The sequence below is a fragment of the Schistocerca gregaria genome, chromosome 9 (genome assembly GCF_023897955.1).
Source record: "Schistocerca gregaria isolate iqSchGreg1 chromosome 9, iqSchGreg1.2, whole genome shotgun sequence".
Taxonomy (NCBI): Eukaryota; Metazoa; Arthropoda; class Insecta; order Orthoptera; family Acrididae; genus Schistocerca; species Schistocerca gregaria.
In genome coordinates, this window is record NC_064928.1 from 220,633,271 (window position 1) to 220,648,484 (window position 15,214).

General features: G+C 37.9%; 1 protein-coding gene and 1 long non-coding RNA gene across 4 annotated transcripts in view; one reads left to right on the forward strand and one right to left on the reverse strand.

Annotated features, from left to right (window-relative positions):
• The window catches only part of LOC126292013 (peroxidase-like), a 169,018-nt gene that overhangs the window by 10,954 nt on the left and 142,850 nt on the right, over positions 1-15,214 (reverse strand). For all 3 annotated transcript variants that reach the window (XM_049985805.1, XM_049985807.1, XM_049985806.1), the window contains 2 exons: positions 12,971-13,141; positions 5,606-5,795 (listed from right to left, as the gene is read on the reverse strand). In XM_049985805.1, the coding sequence (XP_049841762.1) occupies positions 5,606-5,795; positions 12,971-13,141 (361 nt within the window). The remainder of the gene's footprint in view (positions 1-5,605; positions 5,796-12,970; positions 13,142-15,214) is intronic.
• Positions 10,273-14,669, forward strand: LOC126292014 (uncharacterized). Its single transcript, XR_007551977.1, has 3 exons — positions 10,273-10,314; positions 11,547-11,603; positions 14,203-14,669. It is a non-coding gene; the product is annotated as an uncharacterized LOC126292014 (long non-coding RNA).

Sequence of the window (15,214 nt, forward strand, 5' to 3'; positions counted from 1 at the left end):
ATCAATTGTGCCAGACATCAGTTCGTGATCTACCAGATCCCTGCCTTCTCATTCATGCAGCTGTTGTTCCTGCAAAGCTGCAAAACACTTGAAGAGAACTAGACTGGAGATTACATGTTGTCAAGCCACAATGGTACATATGTTGAGATGTATTATGGTCGTAAAAAAACATTTTTTGTTACCATACTTGTGAAAACATGTTGTCAATAGATACCTGAATTACTTCTCAAGTTATTCCATTTTATGCTATTATATATATAACTGACCTTACAACTTACCTTAGAAGAAAGATTAAGGAAAGGCAAACCTAAGTTTCTAGCATTTGTAGACTTAGAGAAAGCTTTTGAGAATGTTGACTGGAATACTCTCTTTCAAATTCTGAAGGTGGCAGTAGTAAATTACAGGGAGCGAAAGGCTATTTACAATTTGAACAGAAACCAGATGGCAGTTATAAGAGTCGAGGGGGATAAAAGGGATGCAGTGGTTGGGAAGGGAGTGAGACAGGGTTGTAGCCTCTCCCTGCTGTTATTCAATCTGTATATTGAGCAAGCAGTAAAGGAAACAAAAGAAAAATTCGGAGTAGGTATTAAAATCCATGGAGAATAAATAAAAACTTTGAGGTTTGCTGATGACATTGTAATTCTGTCAGAGACAGCAAAGGACTTGGAAGAGCGGTTGAACAGAATGGACAGTGTCTTGAAAGGAGGATATAAGATGAACATCAACAAACGGCAAGGAAAGAGTTTCTGAAGAAGAGAAATTTGTTAACATTGAGTATAGATTTAAGTGTCGGGAAGTCGTTTCTGAAAGTATTTGTTTGGAGTGTAGCCATGTATGGAAGTGATATGTGGACGATAAATAGTTTGGTCAAGAAGAGAATAGAAGCTTTTGAAATGTGGTGCTACAGAAGAATGCTGATGATTAGATGGGTAGATCACATAACTAATGAAGAGGTATTGAATAGAATTGGGGAGAAGAGGAGTTTGTAGCACAACTTAACAAGAAGAAGGGACCGGTTGGTAAGACATGTTCTGAGGCATCAAGGGATCACAAATTTAGCATTGGAGGGCAGCATGGAGGGTAAAAAACCGTAGAGGGAGACCAAGATATGAATACACAAAGCAGATTCAAAAGGATGTAGGTTGCAGTAAGTACTGGACAGAATAGAGTAGCATGCAGAGCTGCATCAAACCAGCCTCAGGACTGAAAACCACAACAACAACAACACATGTTTAAATCAGACACCCTGTATTTGACAGCTGGTATTTTTAACTAATGTCTTACTGTGAACTGAATTTTATACTCCAGCTCTGTTTTAATCACATTTCTAACTCAGCCTATTTTGGCTTGTGTAGAATCCTGTCACTGCGCTTACAGCCAGCAGCACACAGTGGCCCAGCCCCCTCAGCTGTAAGCAAATCGTGCTAATAGTCGCCCTACATTCTGGCCATGAATGTTCAGCTCATTATTGTCATGTTTCTATCTCTTGTAACAATTCCAATTGTGACTAAACATTTTATGTGCTTCTATTCCTAAGTTTCAGGAGACAAGTATGGCATTTGTCAGATGCTTTAAGAAACGTCTTTCCTTCTCATGCTGTCCACTAAGTCTCCCCTGAACTGGAGTTCTGGCTGACTTTTCCAAACTGTACCGCTTTTCCTAAACCTCTCCAGTCCTTTTCCTTCTCCCCTCTTTTCCTCCCCCTTCAACTCTTCTGGCAGAAGAGGGAGCCACTAGCTCCAAAAGACTGCATAAGTTAAATCTTTTGTGTGTGTGTGTTTACTGCTGCTGCCACTTGGCGAGTAGACTTTTTTTTAACTATCTAATTATGTTATATTGTCAACAATTGATAATTTTCATAGTTATATTAGTTTAGTCTTTGTCTTGTGTGAAGAAGTGAATGGTATATGTGCAGAATTCACATGGCACAAGTCATGGAGCAGCCACACACTGCCACTGGGTTGTCCAAGTCACAGTCTGATGGTTGTCATTTGTTCAAATGAAGATGTGGTTGGTGTTTATGTCCACATGAAAGACAGTGCAGGAAGTTCCAGTGGACTAGATATATAACACAACAGCTTTCACAGATGGCTCCGCATGTAATGGGGTAGGATAAGCCTGTAACTACAGTCAAATGCAACAATCATTCCAGTAAAGAATGTTTCGATATGACGAGTCACACAATTCTCCACACACCCTTTCTGCCGTGTCATACACCTTTCTAGCTATTGGTGTCAGTATAGCACTAACATCAAACAAGAGTGGTTACTTATTGTTTATAAATGCAATTTTAAAAAGTTTGACAAGAGTAATGATCCCACTGTATGTGAGATTTGTGAATGCAAAAGTGGGACTTGCAGACAGATAACTGAATTTCACGGAAATGTGATGAATGAAGATTCAGTTCCAAAATGGGATATCACATTTAATGGTAACAGAATGAATATTAATGATGAAGAATGGTCAGGCTGATCTTCAGTTGTGTCAGAGAATTGAGGAAAGAGAAAAATTTCAACAGTATAGACATCATTTTCCTGCTGATGGAATGAGCTGCTTCTTTTCTGAAGATTCAAGATAAGATTTTTTTTATAAAATTATTACTGGTGACTTGCATAGTAGAAGAACGTATGCTAGGTACGATCCTCAGCTTTAGACAATGGGCACAAAAAACAATGAACAGAATCAAAAGGGCATTCTACACATCAGCACTGTCCCTAGAGCAGAGATCATAAATACAGTGGCCCCCTGTCAGACCCTTCAACAACTGAGCCGAGCAACTCAAAACAAATGCTATGGAATTTTGTCCAGTAACATATTGCTTCTCCACAATAATGCTTTCCTGCATTTTGCTGCACTGTCGAAGGATTTTCTTTGACAGTTTAAGTGGGAAGTTTTTGATCATTTTCCTGTAACCTGTACTTGACCCAAGTGGTTACTACCACCTTTAACCTAAACAGAAGGAATTTTTTTGTGCAGTAAGGAATATGGAAATGACAGTGAACTGGAAGAGGGTGTCAGAGGGTGATTCAATGAGTTGGTGGCAACTAACTATGCAGAAAGCATATGGAGGCTTGTGGAGCACTGTGACAAACATTTAAATTTGAACAGCAGCTATACAGAAAATGACTAAGGTATGAAATTACACTGCTGGAAGAGAAAATTGGTACACCTGGAGAGACAAGATCTAATTCAATCTGATGAGAGCATGTGGCACCTAGAAGATAGTAGATCTACTGATGATGGTTTCAATGTCATCTGTCAACAGATAGTGTAGTGGCAGAGCTACCAGAGTGCCACCTGTCTAATCTTTAATAGGGAATGCTCACAGTCAGAAGGCTCAGTGTGGTCGAAACATGTAAAAGCAAGCAGGCACCCAAGCAATGGAAATACACTCGTGAAGCCAACTGAGCAAGTTTGAAAGGGGTCTAATTGTGGTATTCTGAGTGGTGGAACGGTCCTTTCAGAGAACTGCCACAGAAGTTGGAGTTGCTGAGTCAGTTGTGCAACAATACTGGTATAAGTGGTCATATGAACATTTTCATACTCGTAAGTGGAGTTATTCGCATCCGTGTGGCACAGGTGCCAGGACTGTCATACAGTAAGGGCAGTAGTGACAGATCGTACAGCTACAACTAGACAGATATGAAGATTTGTGAGCCCAGATGTGTCAACAAGAACTGTTGTGAACCAGTTATTACCAGTGGGACTATGGGCATACATACTTGTAGACTGTCATCCACTCATTTCACAGCACTGATGCACATGGCTCAACTGATGCTGTCAGAGAATCACTTGGAAGATGGAATGGCATGTGGTGGTCTTAAGTGATGAAAGCAGATTCTGCCTGCAGACAAGTAATGGTCGTTTGCACATACAGTGTAGATCTGGTGAGTGCATTTGTTCATGATGCATCCCAGACATAATGCGCTGGGGTACTATAAGATACAACTCTTGATTACATTTGGTGTTTTTGGAGGGGATGCTAACAGGTGTCCAGCACGTGAAGAATGTTACTAGACCTGTTCTTTTTCCATTCTTCCAAAAGGAAGGTGGCATTTTGTACCAACAGGTTAATGCTCACCCACTCACTACCCCTGGCCAGCACAATCTCTGGACTTGCCTCCAATTGAGCACATGTGGGATATGATGGGATGAGATGTGATTTGTGTGACTCGTCAACCGACAGCTCTTACAGAACCACGTGAACAGTTCATGCAGGTTTGGCACGCTGTGTCCTATGACAGTATTCACTATCTGCATGACTGACTGGATGCCAGAGTCAGTGCCTCCACTGTCATGCAGGTGATTCAGCACGAGTCAATACTGGGGGTACCTCAGAATCGCTTGTGCTATTGGTCTGCAAATGTAATCATTTCATGTCCTCCATATGCACTGTTGCAACAATAAATCTCGAGTGAATTTGAAGCTTCTGAGGGGTTTTAGGTGATCACTGTGAGAGGGTTAGCAAGGAGTTTGGGAAGGAAATTCATAGCACAATGAAATATAGTTCTGATGGCAGTACTGGATAATAAAAAAAGGGTAGGGGGAGATATGCTACTTTGCATATTGTTAATGAGAGCTGTGGCAATATTAAGAGAATGTTTGAATATGGCATCGGAAATTTGTTTGCGGATTCAGTTTCAAGGGTAGGGGCTGTCACCGAAGGCCTTAGTAGTAACTTAAACAGCTCCTCACAGTAGGTGCACCATCTCTTTTAGTAACCAACAAATTTCACATATAAACAGGTTTCTATTTTAGTTATCACGTGGACATATGCCATGAACATTTTAAATTTAGATACTTACATAACTTTCAGTTTTATAATTCAGGACAGTATTAACTTTATCTCATCTAGTAATTCGTTTTTAGTCTAAGATGATACTTTCACCAAGTCTTGGTAGCACGTCTAGCTTCAAAGCACAAATCACGCTCAAAATTTCAGCAAGTACCTGGAGCTCTGTTATCCTGTTGTAACAACCCCCCCCCCCCCCCCCCCACCTCTACAAGTGTACCAGTACCACACGAATCAATATTGGGGCAGATGATGTTCTTCATATATGTGAATCAATTACTATTATATATACTAGAAACAGAAATAGCTTCTTTGCTGACAATGCAAGCACTATAATCAAGCATAGTAGAGAAACTTCAACAGTTGAAAATGAAAATAACATTTTCTTGGAAATAACAACACATTCCCTGGAAATTGACTCTCACTGCAGTTACATAAAACAAATTCGATGCAATTCTGTACTCCACAAGGTCTGACTACACCATTAGCTACAGTCTGCGCTTAACTATATAATAATTACAGACGTAAAAGAACTGAAGGTAGCTAAGAGAAATGGAAGGAGAGAATTGATGTTTTCTTGTGAAGGTCATCACAAAATCAGTATTAAATATGTTCAAACCATTTTGGAAAAGAGAGAGAGAGAGAGAGAGAGAGAGAGAGAGATAGAAGGAAAATATCATTGGGTGGGCTGTTCAGAAACTATCTGCTACTGTAATGAAATGAAAATGTCAAGGTTAATTGCAGCAGCAACAACTTCATAAATGACGAAGTTAACGGAGTACAAATATAAGAAAACTCAAAATTTTCTGATACCTCGTGTGAATGGGTACGGAGATCCACTATAATCATAGAAAAATCTGTCTCCACACTTCCAGCGGTAGAACTGTTCACAAAGTATAGCCTCCCGTACACTCAGTACATCTTGGTTCTTTTTTTCGAGCAGCACCATCATAAGTTCAACATCATCTGGATGCTCATAAAAGTGGGACAGGGCCATGGCATCCTGCAAAATGAAATTTTATTACTGTAGGCACCTTGCAAATCTGGTCTTACATTTGCACTGTTGCTTAGTGAGAATAAAATTAGTCATAAATGGATGAAATTCTTTTCAGTAGGTGGTGCTCCATATTTTGTTGAAATTTATCAAAACATGTACTATTTCTACCAGTTTCATTAATCACATTGAGATAGGACATTTCTGTGCAGGATCAGTATTATTATCAGTTTTCTTTCCTAGAATATTTTCAGTGAACAGCATGTAATCAATTAGAAAAGTGTAACAAAATGTGTAACATGACTCTAAGTAATCAATATGAATTTAGGAAGGAGTGAAATATTGTGCACACTATTAAGAGCTATTCACTAAAATAAGGAAATGTCTTGATAACAAGCTGTGCATATCTGATATTTTTTGTGACCACATTAACACATTTGAAATGAAAACCCATAAGCTGCTGCTTTACAAAATGGCTGCTTATAGTTTCCATGGAAAATCTTTTATGCTGGTTCTCTCAAAAATAGAAAGCAGATGGTAGTTGTACAACACAAGGGTGAAAGAGATGGTCTAACTAGAAGGAGATACAAGCAGATGTACCCACAGAGATCGGTACTAGGCCTGTTTCTGTTCCTGTATTAGAGAAATGTGAGTAAGATAAACTCACTGACAATTCTGTATGCAGATGATTCAAGAGCAGTAATCTGCATTAAAAACAATTAAGAACTAGCATAGGATACAAAAAAAGAAAGAAAAAAATCTCTGTAAAAATTTGAAACTTGGCTAAATAATAATGCTATGAATGTGAACCTTACAAAATCACAAATTGCACAATTCAGGACTAAACAAACTGCTGAATATATATCACAGTTAAACTATAAGGATGAAGAGATGGTCACTGCAGACTCTGTCAAATTTATTGGAATTACTATACACACAATCTTGTCATAGGCTAATCACAAGGGTTGCTTAGTGAAGTAATTAAACAGTTTTGCTTGTGCAATGAGAGTTCTAATCAAAGTAACTGGCTTACTTAATAAGAAAATGCTTTGTAATTCATATCTTATACCTAAAAACAAAGATTCCAAGACTTACCAAGCGGGAAAACACCGGCAGACAGGCACAAGAACAAAACACACACACAGAATTACTAGCTTTCGCAACTGATGGTTGCTTCTTCAGGAAGGAGAGGGAAAGACGAAAGGATGTGGGTTTTAAGGGAGAGGGTAAGGAGTCATTCCAATCCTGGGAGCGGAAAGACTTCCCTTAGGGGGAAAAAAAGGACAGGTGTACACTCGCGCACACACACACACGCACACATATCCATCCGCACATACACAGACACAAGCAGACATATTTAGTATCTTATACCTATGGTGACAGCACCAAGATAATGTAAGGGAGTATCTGTGAATAAAGACGACTTGGTATCACAAGATATGTTTTGGTGTAAGATATGCATCTGTATGTTGTGACTAAATAAAGTAGATTTAAGTATAGCAGCCTTGTGTACACTATTGGAACACTCCCTATTATTTACGTAAGGATTTTGTCTACAGTTGTGATATTGACAATTTGCGATGACCACATATGAGGTAATTTTTATGCCGATACGGTTACTATATGAGGAGAAAGTAACCCTCGTGTGATTGTTGCATGCCACACTGATGGTTTCCATTCTGACCAATGCAGTGCTTCTCAACTGACTTTTTGACTGGCTGGAGTCATCAGTTATTCAAGTGACATCCATCAAAATTGTGATTCAACATATGACACTATTTCTGAACAAGTCAAACCAACAAACAGTTTATCGTATGACCTCATTGCTGCTCCTGTCTTGCAGAAACACCAGGCAATGGTTGAATGGCAACATTCCATCTGCTTAGATTTGTGGTCATTCACCAGTATTCAATGCATTTCATGGACAACTGTGGTCTAGTTACATTGAGAAGTTCCACCAACAATGCACGTATACCATTAACAACATTGTTGGTGGCCATGTGCCGGAGTATCAGCTTTGGCGTGCTTACTTCCATGCATCAGCTGAGCCCCACCTACCTCACCTGACTATTCTGACTCTAACAACACCGACAAACCCCTGCTTACCTGCTGTCCATCTCATGCTCGCACTGACACAGAATACCACTAACCACGCCATGCTTGACACCGGGCACAACCTTGCCAACTGAGTCACACCCACACAACCACGATTTGCCACTGTCTTCACCTCATTCATACCTGTGCAGAACATTGTCACACATCATGTCTGCACAGCCACAAGATACCACACCATACCTGAGCAGAACCATTTTTGTTTATATCATGAAACACATGTGAGCAGTCCAGTGACACTACACGCAATTGTTGTCTGTGATGTGACTAATTAACAGTGTCCACAACTGGCTTACCAATTCAACAAAACTTGTTACTGGCCTTCCAACAAGATTTTGCTACAGGTTCACAACAGTACCTGCTTACCGTCAAATGGAACTTATCCCACATTTCAGTTTGTTTCAAGGGGAAACCACGTATTCCACAATGTGTGTTGTGACTGGTCTTTGGCCCACTACAAACATGGTCTCACAATATGTGCACTTCTGCTAACCGTGTTTTCAATTGCGGGACTGTCCCCATCTTGCCACCTCACATGGGCGTTCTCTGACAAAGACATCATAAAACCACACTTAGGAATGGACTTTTTACATTACTTCATCTCTACCCAGTCTTTCAACCCACCACACTCCTGCATTTTGACGTGAGCTGCAGGGTCCCAGGATCTTTTGCCCTGGTGCCTCCACTCTTGCCTAGTACATTGACAAACAGCAAGAAGAGAACTGTACATCCACCAACACACTCAAGGAGAATGCCTCCTCAGCCAACGAGCTTTTAAAGATTCCCCAATGCTACATCAATTGCTATGTGTCACTGGATATGTTCTGTACAAAGAACACATTGTTCCCACACCATAATAATGATATATCCACTGTTTTCACAGCAGGCAGTTCCTTCTTCAGGGAGAAAGTCAGGGGAATGCTGGAAAGAAAGTGTGTGAGCCCAGGATGAGAAGTGCAATGTGACAAGATATTGGAGCTTTCTTATTGCGGTTCTTTCCACCTAAGCACTTACAGGTGTGAAACATATTAGTTATGTAATATGTATCAAAGTGATTTATTTGTGCATTTAATTCTCTTGGTGAGATTAAGGGCTTCAGGCCAGTCTAACATCTAACCAGACTTCCTTAGTGAGTAAGCATTACAATTTGCATGGCACATGAGCAAGATACAGGATGATTTTGCTAAGAGGGAACAAACTGTGGGAAACAATCACTGGGAGGATAAGGAACAAAGAAGGTTATCATTATGGACATATGTATAAAAGGTATTTGTACCCTTGTGTTTACGTAGTGATGAATTTACAATATCTTCAGATAATGATACCTCCTGAAGTAATTAACATTAAGTAAAACCAACTGCAACACAGTGTTCAGAACTGAAGGAATTATACTTCTAACAATAAGAATTTATCACACAAGATAATATAAGCAATTGAGAGCCGTTTAGAAGCATCACAAAAAAATACAGAAAAGAGAACAGGAAATAAATGCAACAGAAAACACAGTGAATGTAAGAAGAGATTCTGGGAAGAATGAAGGAACAAGAAAAAATCATGACTACTCAAATTCAAACATTTTCTTCAAAGGGAATATTTGAAAATAATAATAATAATAATAATAATAATAATAATAATAATAATAACTTTGTAGAGAACCAGGTAAGTGATTAATAATACTTGAGAAGGTCCAGTTCCCAATATGAGCAATAGCTATACACAAAATAATGATTCATTTATTCATATATAGAACAATATACATTACATGGATGTCATTTATACAACATTTCTTATTAAAATAAACATTCCTCTTATAGTGTTTATAGCTCCTATACTTAGTTCTACTTTTCTAGTCATGTAATTAATTGTTATGTGTTACAACATTGTTAAAAAACAGTCGTAGGTTGCACAATACTCTTGATTAACTTAAGAACAATGTGTTTTGCCCAGATAGGACATCATCAGGTTATCTGAAAATATAAGGGGACGATGACATTTACAGTAGAGGCAGCATGGTCCTATCCTGGACTTATAAATTTTCTGCCAAAAAGCATGCATCGAGAAGGCACGATACCAAATAAAATGTACTAAAAGGCAATCTATGTGGAAAAAATATTGGGAATTAATGAAATAGAATGATTGGGATTAGACATGAGTAGAGAATGAAGGAGAAACCAAAAAATGTGTATTACATCATGGAGGCGATGTTAGACAGAGCAGCACAGAACAGTACCTCACATACGAACTGTAAACACAGCCATACATTAAAAAGGCCCCAGAGGCCCATCTGTATTCGCATAGTGAGCAGTTGTTGTGTACAGCTGTGCTTACAGGTAGAATATGAATTCCTGTCCTTCATTGCTATGCCTGTCGTTGCCTCTTCGGTGTCTCCTTCATTCTCTACTCATGCCTGATCCTGGTGATTCTATTCACTAATTCTTAATGTTTTTCCATATAGGTTAGCTTTCATTATGGTTTACATGGTATCATGCCTTCTTAATGGATGCTTTTTGGCTGGAAATTTACGATTTTTTAACATGAGTTACATTATGTTTCTCTATATAATTTGGTTCAGTCAGTTTTTGAAGCTTATTTTGTTTCTATAGTAGTCCAGGATAGGACCACACTGGCTTTATTGTAATATCATCATCCTCTTATGTTTTAAGATAACCTAATGATGCCCCATCTGGGTGATGTGTTGTTCTTAAATTAAAAAAGAATATTGTACAATCTACAACTGTTTTTTATGTAGCAGCAATGGAAAGTTGCTGCACCACCATGTCACAATGGAATGGAATAATTTTTGCATAGCGTAATTATCATGAACATTAAGTTACTACCTATAGTTATTTTAAATATTCATTTACATTGTAGTATATATTATTTAGTAAATATTATTTTCGGCTTTCGCAAAAGGTGTGAGGCTCATTTGCAGTTTTTATTTCTTATGGTAGTCTATTGTACAATCTTATTCTGGGGCATAATACACTATTTTGAGTTTGTTTTTTTTTACTTTTTTCTTCTGTTTAGATGTAAACACTGTCTGGATTTGGTTCCATGGTCATGTATTGTGCCGTTTGTGGTGTACAGACTAAGAATTTTTCTTATGTACATCATATTGTGGTCGATGTATTCACACAGAACTGTCAGAATTTCTAACTTTTTGAATAATTCTTTACAGTGTGTTCTGTTAGCGCTATTTGTCACTATTTATACAGCTATTTCTGTATCTTGAAAATAATGTGTATGTTCCAGCAATTATTCCTCAAAACATGACCCCATAACTGAGAATTGAATGAATATATCCAAAGTAGGCTACTGTTGATATCATCAGCAAGTCATTTTTTTTCTCCGTGCCTGACACACTGTGTAAAAACAGTTATATATATAAGGAAGACAATTTGGTCTAATACACTCCATAGGGAATGCCTATATTAACTTATTTCAGGTCTGATAAGTATTTCACTACTAGTCTTTTAGAAATAAGTGAAATTTCAACTCTTTGCACCTGGTTTTCGAAGCATGACTTAAAGCAATTTTGTGCCATACCCCTTATTCGTAATAGCTCTGATATGTGCAGTAAAATTATGTGGTCAACTGTGTCTTATGCCTTTGATAGATTTTATTTATTTATTTATTTATTTTAAAAAGGAAGAAGAAGAAGCGGAAGAAGAAGAAGCAGAAGAAAAAGAGGAAGAAGAAGAAGAGGTAAAGTTTGTTGCAGTCTCACCCTTAACTAGGGTTTCAAGTAAGACTTTAACAAACTGTATTATTGTTATAGCTGATGTGTACCTCTTGTGGGTCTGAAACAGGATTGTTCATTGCAGAGAGGTTTGTATTTATTCAAGTACTCCATTAGTGCATTTTTCATTATGATTTCTGTTGTTTTGGTAATGAAACGTAACAAAGAAACTGGTTTGCAGTTTTGTACATTTTCCTTATTGACATTTTTTAGTACTGGTATTACTTTTGTTTGTTTCAGGAAAGCAGCCAGATGTGAAATATTCATTAATTATTATTGTTAATGGGTTTTATGTTGCTTACACATTTCTTAAGTACTCTGTCTAGGATCTCATCTAATCCTGTGGATTATTATTGTTCAAATGGTATATTACCAGTGCAACCTCTTTTTCTATTGTAGGAAAGAGCACCACTGAGTGTGGTTACTGGTCCTTGTGGTGCAGAACACATGTGTAGGAAATTTCTCTTGCAGTTTTGGAGTAATGCCACTAAAGTGTGCATCATGAAATTTGCTTCTTCCTTTGGGTTGCTGATTTGCACATCTTTGCTTTTAATCTATTTTTCTATACGTTTTTGTGCAACATTTGCTTTCTCCTGTCTGATTACATTCCAGATTGCTTTGCTTTTGTTACCTGCCTTCAGTAATGTTTTACTGTTTGTAAGTTTTTCTATTGGCTTTCTATAATTTCTCCCATAAATTTTGTAGATTCTGAAAAAGCTGAGTCAATCTGGCTATTTTGGGTAGATATTTGTTTCTGCACATAGTTCCTCCCACCTTATATGTCGTAACTAGGATGAGAAATGATGTAGGTTTGATTCTCGGAAGACCCTTTTGTATGCATTCAATTCAGCAGACTTTTCTATGTAAATGTTTGCTTTTGATATCCACCGGAGATGATCTGATTAGCCTAGATTTTGAACAAGTAACTGGCAATGATTTCTTTCTGTGTCTGTTGCTAGGTAGACTATTATTGATGAAGATTGTGTGGTCACCACTCTTGTTTGGAACAAGTTACTTTTTGTGACAGAAAAGAGGAGGCAGAGGAAAGTGGAGGTTGGAGGGTGGAGGTTGGGAGAAGAGGAGTGAGTGAGAGAGGGGGGGGGGGGGGGAGCAGGAAGAAAGAAAAAAAAGGAAAGAATAATACAGTACAGCAGTACAGTAAATTTCATTATACGCTAGCTAAGAAATATGACAGAGAACTATTGTAAACTATCAGTGAGAGGTTCGTTATCATTTCATCTTTAATTCAGTTAAATTCTAAACATATGTTGTTACAACACAGTGTATAATATTTACAAGAAAAGTGTAGAAAAGTGATTGTTGATTTACAAACCTCATATGCCATAAGATCAGCAAAATCTTCAAACTTTTTAGCTCGTGGTAGGTTTATTAATTCCCGGTAATCATTGTAGCTTCCCAAACCATTATCCCTTCCTCTAAGAATGTCAAACATATCTAGATCTTGACCATAAGCCTGATCTACTCTGAACAGGTTTCTGTTAAGCTGAAATTGTTAAAATTACACCAGTCACATTATTGAGAATAAACAAATTAATAATAGCTACAATTCTGCAAACAATTAAGAATTTCAAAATCTGTGACAAACAACACATCATTTGATGCACTATCATTTCATAGTCCACAGGTACACTTACTGTCACTGTCTTAGGAGAATGCCTAATATGGCAAGTTTAGTACAGTATATTCATGTGTAGCATATAACCGTTAATTCGTCAATAGTTTGCCATCCTTTTAGTGACAAGTAGCTGAAAATTGTAATTATTGTAAAACACCTTTGAGTAATCATGAGAAATGTTCTAACTGGTATGTGATCTGATGTTTCTCTGGCGTATTTCTAACTTGTAGAATTCTTAGAGGTCCATCTGGATCACAGTATAAATACTCCATCAACATACGATGTGACCTGTGTGGACACCTGAGAATTCTAAAAGACTTGAACTGGAATGTCCACTTAAAACAGATAGTAGGAAGAACAGATGCCAAGCAGAGATTGATTGGAAGAATCATAAGCAAATATAATTTGTGTATGAAATAAGTGACTTACAAAATGCTCGTCTGAGTGACACTTAAATATTGCTTATCAGTCATTCACACCTATAAGGTTGGGTTTATAGAAGAGATAGAGCAAATCCAATGAACAGCAGCACATAATTTTACAGACATCTCTGTAGAGCACGTGATAGCATTATGGAGATGATCATCGAACATGAAATAATCTTCTAAAATGTTCACATACCATTCAGTAGTCAACATGTCATCAAGGAACATCACACCATTACTCCATGACTGGACACTGCACACCACACTCACCAGTTGAGGGTGAAGATGCTTCTTGATCATGAAATGTGGATTCTCTGTCCCCCAAATGTGCCAGTTTTGCTTATTGGCAAACTCAGACAAATAACAATGGGCTTCATCACTAAACCAAATCATCTCCAGATCAACATATATAACAGGAAGTTGTAAAGTTTTAAGTACCTCCTTGGGGGAGGGGGGGGGGGGGGGGGAATGAAATTATGTAATTTCTTTTTTGTTTCTTTGCAGGTACAAGTCTGTAGCTCTGAAATCCTTACACCACAGTTCCACATCATGCGGCCACAGGAACAAAACAAAATGATGCAGCCCACTGATAAAAGGGAGTATCCTGCAGTCATTCGTTTTCTGCCTTTGAAGGAGAAAAACAGTGCAAGAATCCATTGTAAGTGAATGGAAGTGCATGATGACAATGCATCATCATACGGACCAGTCGTTAGGTGGCACAGAGGTTTCCATTGTGATCAAACAAGTCCGAATGATGAAGACAGAAGTTGCACACTATCTATTTTTGCAGATCAGGGAATTGTGTGAGACATGGAGGATCCAGTGCTGGAAGATCGGAGTATTGCAATTGAGGTGATGATCCAAAAAAAAAAAAAGGGAAAATCAATTGTGCATCAGTTTTCAACATCTAGCACAACATTTTGATTATAACAGACATAGTTTTCTGTTAGTCTTCTTATACAATTAATCAATCAATGTCAATTAATTTAGATTTCAATATATTATTTGCCACCTCCTGTTTTTACAAGACAAATATTATGCACTTAAACAAAAAAATGGATACCTAGACCTCTTTAATCTGTGCATTTCAAAATATCAGCTGTTTTCAAAGAAAAAAGTCAGCACAGAAAGGAGAACTCGTTACAGAACTGTAGGTTATGAATGGTGTTTCCTTTACTTTGTGGAAAGTTTTAAAGGCCACAGTAAGGATGTGGCCAAAAAGAAAGGGGGGGAGAGGTCCAGGAGGTCCAGACCCCCCTATCATACACATGAAGCTGCACATGGCCTACCTGCTGTGTAGTAAAATAACCATCGCTTTTTGGGCAATATTTTTGTTGATCAACACAATTTTTGGGCTGCACAGGCAAATACAAGTGTATTATTGTGCATTGATTTTAATGTAATGTTATTTGTACTTATGTTTAGCACTCAGTTACATAGTGAAATACTGAAATATCGCAACCCCAAAGTTCTAACAGTCTCCAGATAATGACTTCAGTACTAAAATTGAACCACT